The sequence below is a fragment of the Danio aesculapii genome, chromosome 25 (assembly GCF_903798145.1).
Source record: "Danio aesculapii chromosome 25, fDanAes4.1, whole genome shotgun sequence".
NCBI classification, from domain to species: Eukaryota; Metazoa; Chordata; class Actinopteri; order Cypriniformes; family Danionidae; genus Danio; species Danio aesculapii.
In genome coordinates, this window is record NC_079459.1 from 10,116,717 (window position 1) to 10,142,159 (window position 25,443).

The 25,443-nt window shown below is 34.6% G+C and overlaps 1 protein-coding gene across 1 annotated transcript in view; it reads left to right on the forward strand.

Moving 5' to 3' along the window:
- Positions 1-24,751, forward strand: part of abtb2b (ankyrin repeat and BTB (POZ) domain containing 2b) — a 90,226-nt gene extending 65,475 nt beyond the window's left edge. The window contains exons 4-17 of the mRNA XM_056451609.1: positions 3,508-3,660; positions 7,510-7,675; positions 7,813-7,902; positions 9,189-9,290; positions 11,612-11,708; positions 12,758-12,893; positions 14,794-15,068; positions 16,378-16,556; positions 18,084-18,189; positions 18,300-18,402; positions 19,730-19,820; positions 19,917-19,985; positions 20,294-20,407; positions 24,083-24,751. Of these exons, the coding sequence (XP_056307584.1) occupies positions 3,508-3,660; positions 7,510-7,675; positions 7,813-7,902; positions 9,189-9,290; positions 11,612-11,708; positions 12,758-12,893; positions 14,794-15,068; positions 16,378-16,556; positions 18,084-18,189; positions 18,300-18,402; positions 19,730-19,820; positions 19,917-19,985; positions 20,294-20,407; positions 24,083-24,286 (1,885 nt within the window). The 3' untranslated portion in view covers positions 24,287-24,751. The remainder of the gene's footprint in view (positions 1-3,507; positions 3,661-7,509; positions 7,676-7,812; positions 7,903-9,188; positions 9,291-11,611; positions 11,709-12,757; positions 12,894-14,793; positions 15,069-16,377; positions 16,557-18,083; positions 18,190-18,299; positions 18,403-19,729; positions 19,821-19,916; positions 19,986-20,293; positions 20,408-24,082) is intronic.
- Positions 24,752-25,443: the final 692 nt, after the last annotated feature.

Consider the following 25,443-nt stretch of genomic DNA (forward strand, 5'->3'; position numbering starts at 1 on the left):
TAACCAATAGTTTTAGTTTTAGTTTTAGGCATTGCCCACACGAACAAGGGTTTTCAAAACCACACTTTTTTTTTCTACGCGGATGAATCGGATGGCTGAAACCAAAACTTTCTGAAAACTCAGGCCAGGGTGTTTTCCAAAAACTATGAACGGAGTTTTCACTTCATGACATCAGCATGTGCACTGTTTTCTCCTTTCTGATTGGCCAACATGGCTGGGTTCACACCAAATGCAGAAGACACAATTTTTTGCTAGTTCGCAGCAAAGGTATTGCATATTGTTGGCATTTCAGGTAATCCACATTGTTCGATCTCTGGACAGTAGTCCGCCTCTATCTGCTTGTTATGTGTGACGTCACACGAAGCGGCTTCCGTGTCCAAACCACCATATCAAACTTTATGGGGAGGCTTATCAAATGGTAATAATAAACGTTTACAAAGCGCTGTAATGCTTTCGAAAATCACACACACATATATATATATATATATATATATATATATATATATATATATATATATATATATATATATATATATATATATATATATATATATATATATATATATATATATATATATATATATATATATATATATTGATGCTGATTATCAGATGGCCAGAATGTGATTAATTTTTTTAAAGTTGTTAAAATATTGATGTCTGTGTTGCTCCAATTCCAGAGACTGTTGCATACACCATGATTTTATATAAAATTCACTTTAACATGTGATATGACTAAAAAGTGTTCATAAATTAACATTTTCTCTCAAATGAGTAGCTGCTTGGACCAGGAAACAGTGTTTCATACATCACTGATACATCACGACTTAACATACAGATTCTGTTTGCATTGACCTTTATGCAATTACTTGTAAAAAATACTAAATTCCCCATTTGGTGTGAACCCTAAAATAAAAGTGTGATTATCGCCACCTGTTGGTTTGACGTGCCTTAATATGCATCATGTGTTTTGGCGTTTTCATGTGGACAGAGTGTTGTTTTTTTTTAAAAAACAAAAGCAGGGAAAACTGTTTATAAAAATACTTGTGTCCATGTGTACATGGCCTTACTTTTTGTTTACTAAAATAATTTTAGTTTTACGGCAAAATGAACTTCCATATACAAGGTGTCGATAGAGTTTCCTTCAGATGTTTACATTCAAGAAAAAGGCAGAAGACATTTGAGCTAAATTACACTTAGAAAATATCACAAAAGTGTTCCCTGTGTCAACACTGAGAAAACAATATCAACTGACCCAGATTAAAGCAAACACCTGACAAACAAAGCAGAATTTAATGTGTTGTCTTTGAATCTTCACAATTTAAATATAGCTTCTCTAAATTTAGCTTTACCCTCTGTTGTTTCGCACTTGAAAACTGACTTCAGACTTTGAATTGTCTTTTTCTTTGAAACAAAATGACTCCCATCAAGTTGTCACCAGCAAAGCTGATCTGTTTGTTGTGGCTGAGCACGTCTGTGGGTCTCAGGAGATTGGTTTCTCTGTTGTGCATATCTTGTGTGTTTAATGAGCTTCACGCTCCTCTCAGTATGTCTCATTTGCATGTCTTGCTGGGCTGACAGACTCTCGGCGGGACTTCGTTGCTTTTTTGTTTGACGTCATTGTGTTCCTGCTGTGGGAGATGAACTTTCACGTTGCTATCTCTAAGCCCACTTTCTTTCAGGATTGGCAAGGATACAAAACACAACACCACACTATAAGCTGAGAGGATCCTCATCTTCTTATCTAAGTTTTATTTAGAAAAAAAAGATTAGATTAGTGTTTGAAAAACGGGATACTGAACATGTATCAGTGCCTGGTGATGATAATTCATGGTTCCAGCTTACTTGGGATGCTAAATACAGCTAGCTGATGGTGGTGTAGCTGAACAGTTACAATACACCTCCCCTTTTTTTGGTACAGATAGCTTTTTAGGCTGACAGTTAAGGCAGTTAATAATACATTGAGAATGGCTGTTGTTCACCACAGACCTTTAGAAGTATGCGACTGTACCTGTGAACTTGCGATGTCTATCAGCAGGAGCGAGCCTCTGCCTTAAAAAAAAAACATGCTTTTTAAATAGTAAAATTGTAGTAACCATGTTTTTTTGTGCATTTACTTCCATTTGTATAACCAGTTTTACTACAAACACCATGGTAGTGTTTGTAGAGCCATGATTAATTTGTGGCTACCATAGTCAACCATGGTAACCACAAATTAACTATGGTTTGGCAAATCTAACTATAGTTTTACCATGGTAATAGTTGTGAAACTGTGGTTACACATATTGAAGTCAGTGTACCAAAAAGACATTGTTACCACAAATAATAATAAAAAAAATAATAATAATAATTTTTATAAATATTTAACTGTTTTATCCCGATTATTGTTTTTCATAATCATGGAGGCCAAAATCGAAATTGAATTTTAATTTACTGAATTAATTGCACTGCCTTGGTTAATTAAATTACAGTGAACTCGACGTGCACGTTTAGGTTACTAAGGGTTGACGGAGCATTATTTTATTTTGAAGTCAAAGAGCTACCCACTGCACCAATGTGTTGTTCCCTTAGAAATGTAAATGTATAAATAATTTGTATCATTCATTTATCCATTCATTTTCTTTTCAGCTGAGTCCTTTTATTAATCAGGGGTCGCTGCAGCGGAATGAACCGCCACTTTGTATCATATACATATATATTTTATATCTAAAGATAAATAAACATTTTCTCAAATAGATGTATGCATGTGTGTAGTTATATGTGTACTGTACCTAATAATTATATACAGTACACACATTTAAATTTTATCAAATTTTGGATGCGATTAATCGTGATTATTTTTTTGTTCTACACTACTGGTAATTTACAATGTATATCTGAAATCAATGTTATGTAAAGTTTATAAAGCAAGTCAAATTCATTCAGACAACCCAATTTAGATAATAAACAAAAATGGGTGTTGAAGCTTGTCAAAACTCAAGATTTTTATTGCATAGTATACTCTCTATCTGGGGGTCAGCAAACAGCCCATAACTGTCTTTATGTCAAGAAGCTTGCATAAAACAACACACTAGTGTGGTGTCTGGTGGGAGTGTGCTCGATCTGCTGAAAACAACACACTTTTAGCAGCTGTATCTCATTCAGCATGAATTCCTTGATATGACAGGCTGCTGACAGACATGGCCCATCTCAGTGATAGCTGTGCTTTCTCATTGCGCAAGCACTTTTCTTCTTTTTTTTTAAAACACTAGCAGATTTAGTGTGGTGTGACTCAACTTGTTTTATACAACTGGAGCTCTCACAAGGAATTGTTACACACACTCACACACACACACGAATATACTTGTGTATCTGAATGAGAACATGATGTATGAAGATATTAGATTCATTCTAATCCACACCATAACACTAAAATAAAACATATACATTAAATATAAATAAAATATTAATAACATAAATAGACTGGAAGCAAAACAAGTTTCTACTCTTTTCTATTGCCATTCCCAGGCCTTTCCTGCTTCTCCCCCCGCTGATGGAGTGGATGCGTGTAGCCATTGTCCATGCAGAGCATCGGCGAAGCTTATTGGTGGACAGTGATGATGTCAGACAGACAGCACGACTACTCCTGCCTGGGCTGGACTGTGAGCCTAGACTGCTGAAGTAAGACAACCAACAAAAAAAGCTATTCTGACTGACAACCAGCATACATTTTCACTGGGTGGATGATAATCAAGTAAAGAAAATTTTCTAGACATGCACTGACCAAGAAGTTACACATTTCCTATATAAAAAACAGTAAACAACTGCATAGCAACACTTAAGTACTCAGAAAAGCTAAGCAACCACATAGCAATGCAGTTGCGACTACTTTGGACCACTTATCTATAATTTAGAACATTATAGATAGTATATATAGATCATTCCTTGGAACACTTTAGCAACCCCAAAACAACTTGATCACAACTGATGATGGCAAAACTGACAAATGGCTGCACAGTTTGAAGCTTGGTTGACCAATTAGCAAAATTTTTGTCCACACAGAGAACTAATTTTTAATCTGTGCATTCATTTTGGTTTGATCATATTTATATTTTATGCGTGAAAGCAAAATGTGATGAAAGCAAAAAAATAAATACAAATTTGAAGATTTTTTTTAATGGTCAAATTTGGCATAAATTAACCTTTAACCTATTTTTACATATTAAAAAAATAAATGAATTATATAAAGGTGCACGGGCCTATCCAACTGCAATTAGTGAGTCAGAACACTTTAGCAAATGTATAACAATAAGTAATTACTTAAAACCCCATAGCTACCAATATCAACCACCCAAAATACCTTAGCAAGCCCTGAGAACTGCTTAGCAATAGTGTATCAATGCACTAGCAGCCACCCAAAAAACCTTAGCAATGCTTTAGCAACCACCCAGAACAACTCAGAGTAGCAGTACCTTAATTACCACTGATAAAAATAGTAACTAAAACAGTACCTGATGCATCCAAAACTAGCACCCAGTATGAACAGCTTAGCAATTGTATAACAGTGCCCAGGCACCCCATTCAGAACACTTTATCAATACATAAAACAGCTCAGCTAATGCACATTACCCTGCTAAAATAAACAGCTTAAACCAGCCTAGGCAGGTTGCCTGGTTTTAGCTGGTCAACCAGCCTGGTTGTAGAGTGGTTTTGGCCATTTCAGGCTGGTTTGAATTTATTTCCAGCCTAGTCTTAGCTGGTCAGGCTGGGACATGACCAGCTAAAACCAGATTGACCAGCCTAGCCAGGCTGGGAGCCCAACCAAAACCAGCTATGTCTACAAGCTGGTTTTAGCTGGTCATTTTCCAGCCTGACCAGCTAAGACCAGGCTGGAAGTGAGTGGAAACCAGCCAGGAAATGGCCATAAACCCTATAAAATCAGGCTGGGCAACCAGCTAAAATAAGCCAACCAGCTTAGGCTGCTTTAAGCTGTTTTTTTTTTCAGCAAGGTAATGCTCCAACAATTTCTCAGAACACCAGAGCAACTGCATGGAAATAAACTACCAACACCCAAGTAACAACAATGAAATAGCAGCCAAACACCTTAGCAGCCAGTCAGAACAGCTTAACAATTGCATAACAACACTTCACAACTTCAGAACAACTTAGAAACGGCATAGTAATGCTCTTTCAATCTCTCAGAACAACTTAGCAACATTCCAGCAATCACTTGACCACCTTAGCAACACCTGGAACAGTGTATTATTTCACTGCATAAAAACACCTGATTACTCAGAATATCTTAGCAGCTATGTAGCGTACACTGGTAAAAAAAAAGCATAGAAACAGCATGGCAATGAACTAGCAACCCCTGAGTAATAACAATTAAATAGCAGTCACCCAAAAAACACCTTAGCAATTGCATAACAATGCCCTAGCAACCACCCAGAATACTTTAGGAACACCTAGAATATCTTAGAAACTGCATAGCTATGCTCTAACAACATCTTAGAATAGCTTAGCAACAACTTAATAATATCCCAGCAACCGCTTGACCACCTTAGCAACATCTAGAACAGTTTATTAACTGCATAAAAAACATCTAATTACTCAGAATATCTTAGCAACTATATAGCATGCATTAGCTTCCACTCAGTTCTAGTAAAAAAATGCATAAAAAACAGCACGGCAAAGAACTAACAACCCCCTAGTAATAACAATCACCCAAAAAACCTTAGCAACCAGTCAGAACAGCTTAAAATTGCATAACAATGCCCCAACAACCACCCAGAATACTTTAGGAACTGCTAGAATATCTTAGAAACTGTTTAGCTATAACGTAGACTAACTATGTTCTGTACACTTTCCGCTCACTCAAAGAACCACTCCTCCATCATTGAAAGCCAGATGAGCATGTTTGTGTGTTCATTCTCTGGGTGAATACCTACTGCACAATCCAATTTTTGATTGATGTCTTATGGACCAGTAGTTTTTGAGAAAAGAGGGAAAAGTACCGCCTCTTCATGTGTACGGAAGATGATAGGTATTAACGGTGTTCCATACACATTTAAAATAGTGTTCCGTACAGGGCGCAACTTTAATTCACCGACAAAAATGGGTATTGTTTTAGTCTTATTAAAAACCTATGGCAGAATATACTATTATTGTGTTTAACTTGAAGTTAATGTTATATGATATATCTTTTTATGAAAAGTTTGCGATGAAAGAAACTCACAATCATTTAAGTTTTAGATCATGCTTATTTTATTGCAGCGTGACAATTTAAAATATTAAAACATTAAATTCATGCAAGTTAACGCTAACTTAGCTGACCTTTTATGAATATAAACATCATCAATGCACAAAGATCATGGGCAAATAGCGTTTGAAGCCTGTCTTTCAGGCTGTCTCTGGCGGAGTTGCCCCATGCAGTCATTTAATCACAACTGACGCTTAAATATCCCCATTTCAAAACATTTCTTCAAGAAAAGGTAAATTATTTAACAATATGTGATAACAAACTATTCATTTCAAAAACAAATGCATTTTTAAATGCAAATGCATATTTTCCTTGATTTAAATGTCTTCCCTCCCAAGCAACACCTTAAGCTTGCCCACTGTTTATTTTCAAGCATTGGGTGGACGTAGCAAACTTACTGATTTCTTTCGGAAACATTTGGTAGGAGAGTCTCTATTGTGATTGGGAATGAAAGAGTAAACGACAAAGATTACACAGAAATATAGCTTGTCCAGGACTCGTAAGTATTTTTCAGAGATTGGTGTTAAAAGGTCATCTGTACGGAACATCATTGTGTACGGAATATGGTTAGTCTACGTTACTCTAACAACATCTCAGAATAGCTAAGCAACAGCTTAGTAATACCCCAGCAATCGCTTGACTAACATAGCAACATCTAGAACAGTTTATTAACTGCATAAAAACAATATCAAAATATCTTAGCAACTATGTAGCATGAGTTGGCTACCACTCACCTAGTGATAACGGAAAGCTAAATGACTTTATGATAGCAAAACTTGCAGCATCTATTTAAAACAGCTTAGCAACCACCTAGCACTACTTTTACTACTATGTACTATGTATGTACTTTTACTATGTAAAAGTAGCGCATTGAAATAGAATAGCACATTCTGTGGGATTAAGCCCGAAGACTAATTCAATCAATGTTTAAATAATGTCAACAGACTTTTAAACATTGAAAAAAAAGTCAAGCACTTAAAGTGTCACAGAGCTGAATGTATTAGACATGATCTCACGCTGCTCCATAAATGTGACTTTCCATCTCACCGTATACAAGCACTGGCAAAGACCTTATGCAGACCTCAGGTATTTAGTGCTCCTCACACTGAGGTCAGACCTCAGGCTTATTCCTAATGACTTGAAAACACTTGAGGAAGATACGGCACTCCACCCATGAAAACACGTAATGAACACCACCACCGCCGTTTTTCCATATTTACTTTCATCAGATCCATTTGTCCATGTTTCAACTGTCCTCCTGTCGTTTGTAGGCCAGAGTGCTGTTTTAGTTCCTTCAGGCGGCTGGATGCCAAAGCCGCCACAGATAAGTTCCAGCTGGACCTCGGCTTCCGCATGCTCAACTGCGGCCGCACTGATCTGATTGGCCAGGCCATTGAGTTGCTGGGGCCAGATGGTGTCAACAGCATGGATGACCAGGTACCGTGAGATCAGAACGGCAAAACCAAACATTAACACCACCTGTCAGCACCTAAGACCAAACGATACATCACATCGTTACATTGATATCATGTTTTGGGTCCAGATGTCGAACTCTTTTTCTGCATCTGTGGCAGGGTATGACCCCGCTGATGTACGCCTGCTCGGCTGGAGACGAAGCTTTAGTCCAGATGCTGATTGATGCTGGAGCCAATCTGGATGTAGCGGTATGCATCACTATTTATGCTCTTGGTCGCTATTTTTTTTGGGTTGGGGGGGGGTTAAGGTTAAAATTAAAATCTAATGTGGTAGTATGCTTACATATGTTCATATATCATACCTGTCAACATTGGGATGTAAAAATAAGGGATATGCCCATCCCCCCCCCCCCCCCCCCCCCCCCCCCCCCCCCCCCCCCCCAATCACCACCTCCCTAATATAGTACATGTTCATTTGGAGCTGTTTTATTGTAGAAAAGCAAGTACATTAGCAAACAGTTTATCTTATTAAAATTAATAGCTATTATAATGACATAGAATCAAGCTATTAAATCTCATTAGCTGTTTCTTCACTATATAACTTACAAATTCTGATTAAAGAGCAATGAATGAATCTCTTATTTATTTAGATTTTTTTCGTTTGATTACATTAAATAACAGGTGTCACTTAAAAATGCACACATCTAACGTTAAAATGAAAGTATTCGATTGCTTTCCTAAAATTTTATGCTCATTTAGGACGAAATTATTTGTGTTTGAAAAAAAAACCCACCAAGATTAACATCTTTAGATACTATTATTATTATTTATTATGTGTATATGTCTGTTCAAACACGCACCCAAAACCCAAACTTTCGCTCCGTTTTAAATCGCGTGTACAGAATCCGTTCGGGAAACAGCGTCTATTTATAACTATGGAGCACATCAGCTGACAGTCATGCACAGCTACATGACTGTTTTGAGGATTGCATATGAACGGGAGACGACACCTGTAATGAAAAGGAAATGAATCGCGCCATTTTTATATTTATTTCAAAGTGTTTTCATGCTTAAACAAAGCAAAAGCACAGATCAGACTCACATTTAAGAGCAAGGGGCGGCCCCTGGTGGTTCTGCGGTACGAGTTGTGTATAGGGATGATCCTGAAAATATAGGAGAAATATGGGAAAATATCTTTATGGGATGATAGCGGGATAGAACTGTAAAATACAGGAGAATCTCGGGAAAACGGGAGGGTCGACAGGTATGATATATACATAAATACTTTATAAATTATATAAGTTTGACAGATGGGTAAATAAGAGCCTTAAAGATGGCTAATAATATTGATTTTAAACTGCTTTTATTCTAGCCGAAATAAAACATATTATTATTATTATAGGAAATCCTGTGAAAATTGTCAGAATTCGTTAAATATCACTTGGGAAATATTTGTAAAAGAATAAAGATTGCACAAGAGTGCTAATAATTTTGATTTCCACTGTAAATGAAAGCTGACGGTCTTTTGTTTTTAGGTACCCATGTGCTCTCCTAAACATCCCTCAGTTCATGCAGACAGCCGCCACTGGGTGGCGCTCACATTTGCTGTGTTACATGGTCATATATCAGTAGTTCAGGTAAAGAGCTGTTTGTTTTATTACATTTTTTAGCATTATTTTCCTCCCAAGCACAAAACATGCTCCACGGCTGATTCTAAAGATTGCGTTGGATGTGTCAACCACTAAGGTTTAGTTTTTTACTGATGTTAGCCTTAGTATAACAACATGCAATTCAAACAACTATACCCATATTTAGACTCAACTGAATAGTTTCAGTCATAGTGACAGGCAAACTTTCATTGCTCAGATGACATAATCAGATGATTAATCAGTAAATTGTAATTGAAATTATTCTGTAAAAGGAAGATATGATACAATAATAGAAGTATAGTTTAATTTTAAAGATCAATTAACAATAATTTACCATTAAAAATATAAATTCAGCATCAATTTATATTATGTTAGATAATTTACATTGTGTTTTATGTAAGTATACTAAATTATTGTACTAGTAATACTTGCAAGCTGTCTATTCTTCTTGGGATTAATATCAGGCCTGTAGCCAGGGAGGGTTTGGGTGGTTCGAAAGACCCACCCCTTACTGACAAAGGTCCAGAATTTGTCCCATACACAAGCTAATTTTTCCTATTTTGACTGCTATGCCATCCTAAACAGTGAAAATAACCCATCGAAAAAGGCTTTAAGACCAAGCCGAATCCTTTGTTGGTTGTCACTTCAGCTAATCAGTTTTGGCAAATGCTAAGGATCATTTTTCATGATTCAAAGAAAACACAGTCTGATGTAAGTGAAGTAATCTTTTGCTATTGTATTGGTTTTAAATAGAGAATACCTTTTACAAGTAACTTTTATTCTAAATCTTACCTTACTCTTAAAACAAATAATGACCCATATTAAAATTCATTTGAATACTATTTGGCTATTGTAGATATCCATGAATTTTCAAATGTACTGTATTACAAGAGAGGCTATAAAAATCGTGAAATCATGACTATGTTTCAATTATTTGATCATTTAAATGGTCATATTCTGACTAAGGAAAATTGAATGTGCTGGCCAGTTTGTTATTTGACTAATAAATGACATAAAATTTTACATATTACTATTTTTTTCTAATGATATATGATATAATAAATTTGAATTTTCAGTATTTAATGAGTATTTTTTCATATCTCTTTATTCAAAGTCTTTATGAATTTTTTTTGTACATCAAAAGTGTGGTGACGTTCCAACAAGTTAAAAATAGTTCTTAAAATGTCACAAAAATGCAGTAATATAATTTCAAAATTAAACAGAAAATGAAAAAAATGCACGTTTTGAGAAAAAAGAACCACACCTTTCCCCAGGCTGGCTACGGGCCTGAATATGGAGCACTTTTGTTAAATTAAACTTTATAGAGGTATTTTTTATTTACTACAAGTATTGTGAAATACACTACAAGTGACCTTTAATTAGACTGTAATTCTGCTTACTTACCAACCATTCTTCACTATATTTTTAAGTATATTACTGATAAGGACATATAAAGCAGACAGAAAACATTGTATTTACTTTTAAGAAATTAACTTTTAGTTTACAACAAATACACCATGCTCAGCATGAAAATGAACATTTTTATCAATTTCTCAAGGAATATAGACAATAATTATTGGTGCATTGATACAAAATAATTTATTAAACAGTTATATCCATTAAAATAACAGTTTGGTCACCTGACATCTTTAGGAATAGAAAGATAATACATTTAAATTCCAATGAGTTATTGCAACTACAACAACAACAACAAATACAAACTATAAAATTTCAACTATTTATTAAATGTATTTATTTCCTGTTTATAAAAAAAATACTTACTAATATTGATTTGCTTTTTAAAATTAATTTAAGTTACATTGCATCTACATGCCAACTCATTCTCATTAGATTAAAAGTAGACTGTTAGGTTGGGGTTACTGTAAGTTGACATGTACTTGCAAAGTTTCTTAAAGTGAGTTAAATGTCTGTTGAATGTCTGTATCAACAGATATTAAGCAGACAGTCTACTAATACTCAAATGGACCATCAAAATAAAGTGTTACCTAACATATTAATGTGGGTGTATGAATTTCTGGATGTTTTGTTAGATTAGTTCCAGTTTTGTCTTTGGTCCTGACAAATCTAATGTATAGGCACAAATATATTATTGTAAAGCATCTTATAGAAAATATTAATTTAAAAGAGAGATCTGTGATGGGTGTACTCATTTATGCTGAGCAGTGTATACAGTATATGTGGGTGTTTTTTTATAAGGTGTGTAACATTTATTACTAAAGTTTCTAGTCTTGTGTTTACAGTCAGCAGAAGTTTTTGCTCCGATTTCATAAGTATGTCTGTATTTTCAGCTTCTACTAGACGCTGGGGCGAATGTGGAAGGAGCAGCCGTCCGTAACGGACAGGAGAACAACTCTGAGACACCTCTCCAGTTGGCATCTGCGGCAGGTGTGTGTAGCACAACTCTCTCGCACATGTCCGTCTCTCCCAATTTCCACCAGCTCAGATTTACCGCCTGCTTGGGAAGGCTGATCACTCCCATAGCAAACAGGAATCCCTAAAAAATATGGCCCTGTTTTGGCAGACAAAAGCCAAACTGTACAAGCCACAAACTATACAAGACTTGACTGAATTGGGTCAGGAAGATGTGTTTCACCACAGTTCATAGCCTTTGGTTGAAAACCTTTACAAATGAAGGTACAATAGGTTCTGCAGCATTTAATAACTTTATTCATATTTTTATTATGTAAAATTTATGGTTTAAAGTTCTTTACTAGTATCATATAGAAAAAGTATGTCAGATATGGTTGGATAGATGAAAGGATGCCACATACTTTTTTCTTAAAGTGATTGTTCACCCTAATGTGAACATTCTGGCATTTACCCACTCTTGACTTGTACCAAATGAAAATATATTGAAGAATGTTGTAACTTTGCAACCATTGACTTCCATAGTGGAAAAAACAAATACTATAGAAGCCAATGGTTGCAGATTTCCAACATTCTTTAATATTTCTTTTGTGTTCAACTGGCCAAAATAGACATAAAAATAAAACTATATACAATAATCAACTGCATGGCTTGGAAAAAGTGAGTGAGTAAATGACAAAATCATCATTTTTGGGTGAACTATCCCTTCAGTACCTCACATTGATCCAGCAGGTAAAGTTTCTGAAGTTCAAAAGGCATTGTTAATAGTAAATTTGAGTTATTGTCAGAATGTTAAAGAAAGTGCAGTTGTTTTTGGACGAGGGCATGTTTGAGAGTTCTAAAAATGACTATGTATTTGCACTACTTCATGCTCTTTAATCTCAAAAGATCAAGGATGAGTTGATTCCTCATGACATGACCCATCTAATATCATTACAGTAATGATCATGAATTGTGCTCTTTTACTTTTATTGTGGTTCTCTCTTATTTAGAATACAGAGCCATGAAATCTCACCATCTGTTTTTCCTTTTCCTCTGGTCACTTTTTTCCTTGCACAATCTCACAGGGAATTACGAGATGGTTAGTTTACTCCTGGCGCGGGGTGCGGACCCCCTGTTGAGGTCCCAGGACAGTAACACACTGACATCATCACTTTATGAGGACATGAACTGCTTCAGTCATGCTGCCGCCCATGGCCATAGGTAATATCCTCATCCTCCCACAGCCTGGAACAGATCATATTAACACAAAGTTCAAGGACACACTTCCCCCTAGCCAACTACAACTACAGTAATAATGAATTATTATGTTTAGGTCTGAAAAGATCATTCTTATTATCTGTGTACACCTCATATTAAGATTTATTTTCATCAATCCAATTACAAGTAAACTGGGCTAAAGCACTTGTCCAGTTCTCAGTGCTTCCAGAGGAAGACGGAAATGATGGAACTAGTAACAAAGGATTGCCTACTTGTACAGCATTTATTAATCATAGTTCAATATTTACTAATGCATAATTAAAATCCAAAGTCATGCTTGTAAAAATGAACTGAGAATAAACAGCTAAATTTCCATTACCTAACATTAGCAGGGATGAATATATACTGTAATAGATTTATTAGAAATAGCAAGATTATATGCACTAACCTAAAGTCTTGTGCTCTTGACTAATCAATGACCAAGACAACCATATGTTCTGGATTCAGGCCGGATCCAAGATTATGTGAACCTCGAGATAAGGATTCAAATTACAGTGTCTTTTTGGGAGGTGTTCCCAACCCCGGTTGCCCTGATTAATGCAGCCCAACAATTCTTTAAAGGATTTGAAATCTCAAAGTTAATCGTTTGTTAGGAGAATTAAAGAGAAGTTTTTGAAGAGTATGGACGTTCAGTTAGTATTTACCACAATGAACCAAGGAGTGAAGTAAAAGAACATGCATAATAAAGTAAAATCAGGGAGACCTGTACACTGTAAAAAGCGATTAGTTTGCTTAACTAAAAAAAAGTACACCCATTGCTTTTAAAGTGACTAAATGACTTTACTTAAAATGTGAGTAAACACTGTTGCTTTAAAATGATTAAGTAAATGAATAATGTGCATAATTATAAAAAAAATAAAGTTAACTTAACAGTTCCAAGTTACAATGGATTTACTCACTTTTTAAAGTAAAGTCAACTTGTTGCTTTTAAGACAAAGAGCCCTATCATACACCCAGCCCAATGCGGCGCAAGGCGAGATGCAAATGTTATTTGCTAGTTTCAGCTCTACGCAAGTGTCATTTTGATGTTTTGCATCATGCTGTTTAAATAGCAAATGCATTTGCGCTCATATGTGCACCCATAGGCATTCTGGTCTAAAAAGGAGGTGTGTTAGGGCGCATTGTTGGCACGTTGCTATTTTGAGGAACTAAAATAGACTTTGCAATAGACCAGCTAAAAGCAGGTCTAAAGTCCAGCGCAGAGCGTGCTAGTTGTTCGCCTTGCTTAAACATTGCTTAATACACACAGTATGTAGAGCAATACGCAAATATCTTTACAAATGAAAAAGAATTAAAGGATTAAAATATTTTAAAAATTATTACTTTTTACATAAATACAAAAACCACATGCCTTCTTTATCTCTTGGCGGCTTTTTTTTTTTGGTTTATTTATGACAATTTGCTTTGGTATAATGTTATTATTATTAGCAGTATTATTTATTACATGCATATTTATATTTGCTTTATTAAAAACAATTAGAATTACAATTAAAATAGAGCGCAAAGGGTTTTTAAAGTAACTAATTGCTGTGTACTAATAATACATCAACAATCTTATTTTGATCTCAAACTTTATAATTACCTTCAATTTATCACTTGTGAAGCATCACTAATGACAATTCCTAACAACATGGTTTAACATTTGCAGCACAGTTCTCGAAAAAAAAAAGTTTGGTTTTGCACCAAAGCATCATATTCTGGTAGTTAAGAAGCTTGTTACGCCATTGTTTTACCTTTTCTATAATTTTTTTTTGTGTCCAATAATTAATTCTCTCTTAAACAATCTGTCAGATCTACTTATTCATATATCCCTTAACTGAAGAACTATGTTTTTTTTTTCAAGGAATGTTTTAAGGAAGCTCCTCTCTCAGCCTCAGAAGGTGAGGGAAGACGTACTCTCACTGGAGGAGATCCTGGCAGAGGGTGTTGATGGCGAGACGCAGGCGTCTGGTCGGAACGGACATTCACTACCACCTCCTCCATCCCCTAACCTCAGCCTGGTGTCAGAAGATGCCCTGCCCAAGCTATGCAAGACCCGTATGAAAGCTTTGCAGGAGGCTTCATTTTACAGTGCAGAGCATGGTTACCTGGATGTCACCATGGAGCTAAGATCATTGGGTAGGGTATTGAGTTACAAAAAATATTACAAGATAAAAAAAAAAGAAAAAACATCATTATTAAATGGGTAGTTGACAAATAGGCAGTAAATAAAACGCTTATTTGTAAAACACTATTTTAAGAACACACACACACACACACTTTTCTAGTTCTTTTACTATATACATATATAGTAAAAGAACTAGAAAAGAAGTGTGTGTGTGTGTGTGTGTGTGTGTGTGTGTATATATATATATGTAGTTTTAAGCCTGATGTTTGAGAAAATATAAGGGGTCACTAACTTTTTTTTATATTTATATTCATATTTTATATATTCTCCATGACATGTGGAAATTTTTCACTATATAGGGGTGTCAGACCAAAGGACAACAAAACCTAATTTGATAGTTTTTTATGCCCCAAATCTAGGTGAAAAAAACTACATGTGCAAAATAAACGAAATAATGTTGTGGGTGGTGGATTTCCCAAGGGAAACAAAAGATCCCCTTTAGTCGACAACCAAACGCAGACACTCAGTTGACTGTAATTGAATGGATTTATTGTGACAAAACTTGCAATTTAAATGAGGATCTCAGGGTGGCCACTGGCCAAAATAACAAACAATAGAATCTGCAAAGTAAATAAACTAAATAACCTGTAAATCTTTAAAGGTAAAATACAGGAAGCTTACCTTCCTCCCTTAACATAAACAAGTAATTAAATTAAATATGCATGCCACCCCTACAAGCTCAAACTCTCAAAAAGTTGCTAGCATATATGCTAGCACATTTGGACAATAATGAAGTTTGGTCGTTGGCCGGAGGGGTAGGAAAATCCAGGAGCTCTCCGAATCGAAAATCAGCTAATAATATTGACCTTAAAATGATTTTTTAAAAAAAATTAAAAACTACTTTAAAAAAAAAAAATTATAGGAAATACTGTGAAAATTTCCTTACTCTGTTAAACATCGTTTGGGAAATAGGTAAAAAAGAAGAAACTCTACATGAGGGCTAATAATTTTGACTCCAACTGTATATTATATATGTTATATATGTTACAATATTTGTTATATGTTTTATATATATATATATATATATATATATATATATATATATATATATATATATAATATGTATATAATATAAATATCTATATATATAAATATTTTTATATTTATATATATTCATTTTTGTCATCTTAAAAAATAAAAATATAAAAGTAATGTCATATTTACAACCCAAATACAGATGTTCTTTGATTAGTTTGAAAAAGCTCAGTTGTCTAGTGATTTTTTTGAAAACAAGTGCTCATATATCTTGTAATCCTGCAGGAGTGCCCTGGAAGCTTCAAGTGTGGCTGGAGTCACTGCGCAGCGCTCAGCAAAAGTCCAGAGCTGGAGTAACGCTCTCGCTTCTGAGAGACTTTACCTCAGTCAAAGAGGAGGACTACTGTGAGGAACTAATCAGCGTTGGCCTTCCTCTGATGTTTAACATCCTCAAAAACAGCAAGGTACCCATTGTATAAAAAAAAAGTTTATAAACTGCAATGTAACAATAATATATATTTTTTAAATGTGGATGTGTAAAGTATTGAATTGCAAATACTTAAATTACTGTAATTGAGTAGTTTTTTTTTCTCAGAAATTGTACTTTTCCTTCCTTCAACTTTCCTTCGCTAGTTCATATGTTTATGTTTTCTTGTGTACACTAAAAAATATCTGTTAATTAACAGTTTCTGTTTATTTACAGTTGTGAATTGCATTATGGGCCCTTATTTCTGCTCTGTTGATGTTAAAATGCAACTCTACAGTTTAACAAAGTGACTTTTATCGACATATTAGTAGTTTGAAATAATATAATGTATAAGAAATTATATATAGAGAGAAATAAATCTTTACAAATCTTTGGAAGAATGATCAAGGTCCCAATGGAATTCAATAGCATAAAAATACAAATAAAAACATGAATCACAAAATAAGGAAAACTGCTGATTTACAGATTACAGATTTTTTTTACAGTGTACGGTGATTGGCTAAGAGTCATAATGACAGAATATTCACGTGATTCCCATCCAATCAGATCGCAAATTAAAAAAATGTCATCAGGCAGACCAATTTTCAATATATTGACGCTTTATGAATGCAATAAATATTTGCAGTGTGGAAGCACCAAGTGTCAGAGAAGACACCGAATCATAGAGCGCAACAATGTTACATGTTAAGCCTTAACATATGGATGTTAGTAAGCTGTAGTAAGATGGCTGTAGTAAGCTGTTAACATAAAAGATGGATGTTTTTTGCCCTGATTTTACATTAATGCATGTAAATGCATAAACCAGCATTGGTTTTTATATGTGCATATATTTATGTAATGGATTCTCACATTAAAATAATATCACATTTTGAATGTACAGTTATAATCCATGAATGGCAAATAATAACTTAACTTATAAACACTTATAACTATAACTTATAAATTACTTTGACTTAAAAACACCCTTAAAAGGAAGTTCTATGTAAGCTACATGTTTTTATTTTTCAGGTAAGGAGGTGGAAAAAACTGTGTAATACTTACTACTCATACTCTTGAGTATTTTTAGAAGGGCTACTTTTTACTCAAACTTTGAGCATTGCTTAGAGCAGATGCTTTTGCTCTACTTTCACAAAAAATTTTTGCCAAGTAATAGTACTTTACATTACTTGAGTATGATTTGTTTTAATACTCTTTCCATTATTGATGCAGGGTGCATTATTAAAAGGTTAATGAAAGGCCGTATTTGTATTTTATTTCATTTTTAAATTTTTTGTAGTGATTTCTGGGGTTGTCAGGATTCTTCCATTAGTGCAGGAGGCCCAAAGAAACGAATAACAATGAATGTAGTTACAATGAAAACTTTTCTGATGACATTTGTGTATAACGTTTGTGTGATCTATATAGAATGACTATAATCTCTATTATAGATCAGTGGTTAAAGCAAGGTATACTCCATCTTTAATTGATAATACCTTATAACTAAGGCTTTCTTTTTTCTTTATAGAATGAGGCAATAATCCAACAGTTGGGCATCATTTTCAGTCACTGTTATGGCCCTGCTCCTCTTCCTCCTATCCAAGAAAAGAAGGCCGCTCTCGCCGCTCAACTTGGTAATTTATAGTTCAGTTACTGTACATTTATTAATTCACATTCAATATATTCATTACCCAGCACTGTTTTAAAATGTCGTTTCTGATTTGTCATACTCATCTTTGTGCAGACCCTCACTTCCTGAACAACCAGGAAATGTCTGATGTGACATTCCTAGTGGAGGGCAAACCATTCTACGCTCATGGGGTCCTGCTCCTCACAGCGTCCGATAGGTGAGCCTTAATGGCAGAATGAAAGAAATCGATTATCTTGTGACTTATAATATACTGCATATATTATAGTAGCTAACTAGTGTGAACTGATAAACTGCAATGTATATATAATATACTTTCATTTTTATTAAAGTAAGCTGCGGCGTGTAGTATAATATTTATAGCTGTTGAAACTTAGTATTGGACAAAATTGCTTGTATTACTGTCGTTGATGTATTGCCACAGAAGCTATAGAATTAACAAAACAGATTGATTCAAGTACTTTGCTATAGTATAGTATTTACTATGATTTACTATAGTATTTGCACATTTATATTATACAAATTATGTAAAAATTCATTTAAGGAATAGATCACCCAAAAATGAAAATGCACTCATTATTTACTCTCCCTCATTCATCCATACATTTTCTTTTCGGCTTAGTCCAGTTATTAATTAGGGGTCACCACAGCGGAATGAACCACCAACTTATCCAGCATATGTTTTATGCAGTGGATGCCCTTGACTGGGGCTTCACTCATGCAACCCAACACTGGGAAACACCTATACACTCTTGCATTCACACACACTACGGCCAATTTAGCTTATTCAATTTACCTGTACCGCATGTCTTTGAACTGTGGGGGAAACCGGGGAGAACATGGGGAGAACATGCAAACTCCACACAGAAATGCCAGCTGACCCAGCTGGGGCTCGAACCAGCGATCTTCTTGCTGTGAGGCGATTGTGATACCCACTGCGCGGCCATGATGCCCTACTCTCCTTCAAGTGATCACAAATCTTTAACCATATAAGGCTGTTTTCTAAGCAATTTTTCCGAATTCTTTTTTAACGATAACCCAGGAGAAAAAATGTCAACCAGATGGTTACAATGCCTTTTAAAGGGTTAAGAGTTACTTCCTTCTGTTAAACCCTGAAGAAGATGCTTTAAACAAAGATGAAACCTGTAACCATTGACGTTCATAGTATAAAAAACAAATACTATGGAAGTCAATGGATACAGGTTTGCAGCATTCTTCAAAATTTCTTCCTTTCTGTTTACCAGAAGAAAGTAAGTCAAAACGGTTTGGAACAAGTGACTTTTTGCTGCTTGTTTAAAATGAGCTAAATCAACACAATTCTTGAGGTTTTGGGGCGACAACTTAATTGTTTTATGTTCAATCCACTTAAATTTCAAAAACTATTAAGTTAACTTTGATTTGTGTTGGGAAAGCATGAAGGAGTTGTGTGGAACCCAGTTTTTTACAGTACTGGGTGAACTATCCCTGTAAGTAAATGATAACTGATAACTGTTTTGAATAAAGGATGTTTTCTGCTTTGGGATCAGGTTTAAATCTCTGCTGGCACTGAATGGTTCAGAAAGCACTCAGCCCCGCAAGGACATCGAGATCAGCAACGTCAAGTACAACATCTTCCAGGTATCATTGCATGCAATCTTGCTATGTGGGCCATTTGACAACGTTCGTTCCATGATGTTATCAGGGGTTAATCACAGTCTCTTTGTGCTTATCCAGATGATGATGTCATACTTGTACTGCGGGGGGACGGAGTCTCTGAAGATGGGCGTCTCAGAGTTACTGGAGGTAAGACAAACAAGATACAGTCCAAAATATTCAAAAACAAAAGGTCAAAAGATGTATCTCGCTAATCTTTCCAAGAACTGTGCCAATGAAATGAGAAGGAAATATGATTCACACAATTGGAAAATGGAGAGTTTACCTGCAATAATTCAAATCTTTGTCTTTGATTCACCAAGATTCTTTTTGGCCAGTAAAAAAAAAAAAATTAAAATGATATATATATACATACATACATATATACATATATATATATAGCATATTTTAATAAGATTTACAAGAGTTTTGTTAACCCTCTTCTTTCTCATCTGTAGTTACTATCAGCAGCCAGTTTGTTCCAGCTGGGGGTGCTACAGCGACACTGTGAAATTCTCTGTGCTCAGAACATTGACCTTGACAATGCTGTAAACATCTACCACACTGCCAAGGTAAAATATAGAATTAAATTTATGGAATAATTTATATATAAAATTATATCTAGAAAAAGTTGAATTGTTTATAGGCTATAAGTACAACAAATTATATGTACAGTGCACAGCATAAATGAGGATTTTTAAATCCATTTCTTAGTGAATATAGACATTTAAACAAAACTGTTTTGTTAAACTCTTATATTGTTAAAAAAGATAATACATTTGAATATGAGGTACTGAGGTATTGCAAAAAAGGAAAATACAAACAACAAAAATTCAACAAAATGTATATATATATTGTTTAATTTTTTTTTTACCTCTTAAAAAAAAAAAAAAATATATATATATATATATATATATATATATATATATATATATATATATATATATATATATATATATATATAATATATATATTTTTTTTCTGACATTAATTTGGGTGTACTATTGTTTTTTTTTGGACTGTAATCTTAAGATAATTTGTTAAATTAGCTTTAGTTTTGGCTTTGGTACTAACTAATCTAAAGCATATACTCAAAAAAATATATTATTGTAAAGCTTCCTATTGAAAATTATATTTTATAATTGAGATATGTGAGGGGTGCATTCATTCATGCTGTGCACACTGTGTTTATTGTTTATTGTTGTTTATGTATTAACTATGCAATATATAATTACTAGGGTTGTGTAAAGTTACTTTAAAAAAAGTTAGCACAAAAATATTCAATTCTGTTATTAATTACTCACCCTCATGTCGTTCCAATCGCCTGAGACCTTCGTTCATCTTTGGAATAAACATTTAAATTTAGGATGCACCGATATGGAATTATTTTTACCGATACTGATAATCGATAACTTTATATTTGGAGTCCGAAAGCTGATATATTAGGCGATAAATACATTAATTACTTCTCTGATTTTTCTGCATGATTTCAAAAACAAAAGGCACACGCATAAAGTGAGCAACTGATTTTATTTTTAAACCTCAATCTTTAAGCTATTGTTTTCTATGGCCAACTTTCTTTTATATAAATAAAATCTACATAATACATAAAGCAATAAATAAAGCACCCAAATCAATGAACAATGGCCGATATCAATATGGGCACCGATTTATCGTGCATCCCTGATTTAAATATTTGAGGTTAAATCCGAGAGCTCTCTAACCCTCCATAAACAGCAAGGGTAGTGAGATGTTCAAAGTCCAGAAAAGCAGCACTGTCAAAACATTCAGCGTGACATCAGTGTTTCAACAGTAATCATACAAAGCTCCATGAACATTTCTGTGCACCAAAAATACTGTAGAAATATTTCACAAGTAAAATGTCATACATGCAACATAAATTTCAAAATATACACTACCTGACAAAAGTCTTGTCGTCGATCCCAGTTGTAGGAGCCAAAAATAATAACTTGACTTCTAATTGATCATTTGGAAAAGTGGCAGAAAGTAGATTTTTTCTGTTGAACTGCATCCCAATCATCACAAATACTGCAGAAGACCTATTGGAACCCACATAGACCCAGGATTCTCAGAGAAATCAGTCAAGTTTGGTGAAGGAAAAATTATGGTTTGGGGTTACATTCAATATAGGGGGGTGCGAGAGATCTGCAGAGTGGATGGCAACATCAACAGCCTGAGGTATCAAGACATTTGTGCTGCCCATTACATTACAAACCACAGGAGAGGGCAAATCCTTCAGCAGGATAGCACTCCTTCTCATAATTCAGCCTCCACATCAAAGTTCCTGAAAGCAAAGAAGGCCAAGGTGCTGTATTGGCCAGCCCAGTCACCAGACATGAATATTATTGAGCATGTCTGGGGTAAGATAAAGGAAGAGGCATTGAAGATGAATCCAAAGAATCTTGATGAAATTTGGGAGCCCTGCAAGAACTCTTTGCTTTGCCATTTCAGATGACTTTATTAATAAGTTATTTGAGTCATCCCAGCGATGTATGGATGCAGTCCTCCAAGCTCATGGGAGTCATACACAATATTAATTATTTTTGCACCATGACTTTATATTCTATACTGTACATTATTTCTGTTAAGTGACAAGACTTTTGTCTAAGCAAAGTCAGACCTTACTGTCATAATTAAATAATTAAAAATCAAGGCATGATCATATTCTATTTTGGTAAAATAAGCGTAATCTAGAGGCCTTTGCCTTTCATATTAGCCACTTCTGATACCAAGTGATCAACTAGAAGTCAAATTATTATTTGTTGTTCCTAAAACTTTCATAGGCGACACTTTTGTCAGGTAATGCAGAACAAATATCTGCTTTCAAATATTTGAACGTGTACAAATGTGAAAGTCTAATGGTTGGAAAAAAATATATGAAAGCAGACATTTTTGCAATAAATCAAAATATATGTTGCATATATGACATTCTTTATATGTGAAACACAAATTTCAAGCTTGTGTGCCATATATGTAATCAGATTTCTATATGGGATAAGATGCATGAAAAAAAAGTGCAACACCTTTCAGCAACAAGTATACAGTTTGTTTTCATCGTTTTATTCATTTTAAGGGATAGAGAATGTTTGGTCACATTTTATTTTGATGGTCTGTTTGTTGAATTTAAGTTACATTGCATCTACATGCCAACTAATTCTTATTAGATTATAAGTTGACTGTCAGGTTGGGGTTAGCGTTAGTGTAAGTTGACGTACTAGAAAAGTTTCTTATAGTCAGTTAAATGTCTGTTGAAGGAGCAGTATCAACAGATATTAAGCAGACAGTCTACTAATACTCAAAATAAAGTGTTACCGAATGTTTTTGTGCAAGTAAGATTAGGAAATATGTTCACATTTAAAATAGAACTACAGTAAGAAACATGTTTACGCACCACACATCTGCCAGATGGCTAACATTAGCATAATAGATTTGAAAATGTCCGTCCCTCCCCTGCTGTCCAAAGCCACGCCTCCTTAAGTCATGAGCACACACAGAATAGATGAAAAGCTGATGATGATAGACAACCTTATGTAACACTAGATCATGTCATTTACCAGTTAGAAAACTCTATGGAGACATGTACTAGTTGTTTTTAATTGGAAAGACATTAATTGGATTTTTTTTGTCTTATGCCTTACCCAGAATACAAAAATACATATAAATACATTTAGATCATTTACTTTAATCATTACTATCGTAATGTGAAGAGACTTTCAACCAGCACAACAAAAATATTTCTGAAGACAATCACCTATTGCACTTTTAATCCCAATTTCTCAATTTCAACAAAGGGGCAGGAGAGATGTCAGACAATTCAGTGAAAAACTTAAATAATTAAAATTATAAATAAATAAATAAATATAAATATAATAAATATAAATAAATATAAATAAATTAAAAAAAATAAAATTATAATACTTCAAAAAGTGTAGAAAATATATTTAATTGGTAATTAAAAAGTAAAGGGATACTTTATTAGATACATGAGAAGTAATCTGATCACGCAACTCACATTACTTGTAGTGGATCACACAAAACACTGATAATTAGGTATACTGTATAATAAAACTTTTGAATTTATTTTTTTAAAAATAACATACAATACAATTTTATAGGTCCAAAAAGATGTAAAGGTGGTATTGCCATGTTACAGCATTGTTTATAATAGTTACACTAACAAAGTTTCTCTATAGTAACTATGATCCTATTTTGTATTTGTGGTGCAGGCTCATGGTGCAGTGGAGCTCAGTACATACTGTGAAGGTTACTTCCTGCAGAACATGGCAGTTCTGTTGGAGAGAGAAGCCTTTCGGGGGATGATCCTTGGGTCTGGGGGGAGAAGCGTGTGCGGGAAAGACTCTCTTCTGGAAGCGCTGGAAGCAACATTAATGCGCAGGCTGCGTTCTCTGCTAGTGACATCTCGCGTGTGAAAGGAAAAGAATGAAAACTAGAAAGAAACACACAAAGAACATGAATGTGATTCTAAGACTGTGAGGAAAGAATGAAGAATAATGAAAACAAGATGGAATGATGACTGAACATGAGCTTTAAGGACAGTTTCATGAATTAAAAAAGCTACAAATTAAAAGCAAAAAGTTACAAATGATGTGTGGCAAAAGCTATCAGAACTTAAGTATGTTAAGAGTGCGGACAACAGTTATCACACAGTTAAACAGATGCCATTTTGTACAGTTGTTGGCTAAAGTGGGAGGCTAGAGTGTATCTTGATCTTTTTTTTTTTTTCTTCCATAGTTGTTTTATTTTAAGCTATCATAGATTGATCGTGTTATTGGAGAAAGACGAGGACATTTTCTACAGTATTTAAAAATGAGAGATTATTTAAGTTGCAATTTTATCTTGCTTCATGCCAAGCAATAAAGTTCTATATAAACAAATGTTGTGCTTACACTTCTTAAAAATAAGTTAACTGCTTATTTTCAGTCCTGACATTCTATAAACATGATTGTGTATCTATTGTGTAAGAAACAGTATATACACTCACCGGCCACTTTATTAGGTATGCCTTACTAGTACTGGGTTGGACCCTCTTTTGCCCTGAGAACTGCCTTAATCCTTCATGGAATAGATTCAACGAGGTACTGGAAATATTCCCTAGTGATTTTGGTCCATATTGACATGATAGCATCATGTAGTTGCTGCAGATTTGTCAGCTGCACATCAATGATTTGAATCTCCTGTTCCACGACATCCTAAAGATGCTATATTTGATTGAGCTCTAGTGACTGTGGAGGCCATGTTAGTACAGTGAACTTATTGTCATATTCAAGAAACCAGTCTGAGATGATTTGTGCTTTAAGACATGGTGGGTTATCCTGCTGGAAGTAGGCATCAGAAGATGGGTACACTGTGGTCATAAAAAGATGGACATGGTCAGCAACAATACTCAGGTAGGCTGTGGCGTTGACAGGATTCACAATGAGTACTTATGAGCCCAGAAAATATGTGTGCCAAGAAAATATTCCCCACACCATTACACCCCCACCACCAGCCTGAACCGTAGATACCAGGCAGGATGGATTCATGCTTTCATGTTGTTGATGCCAAATTCTGACCTACCATCTGAATG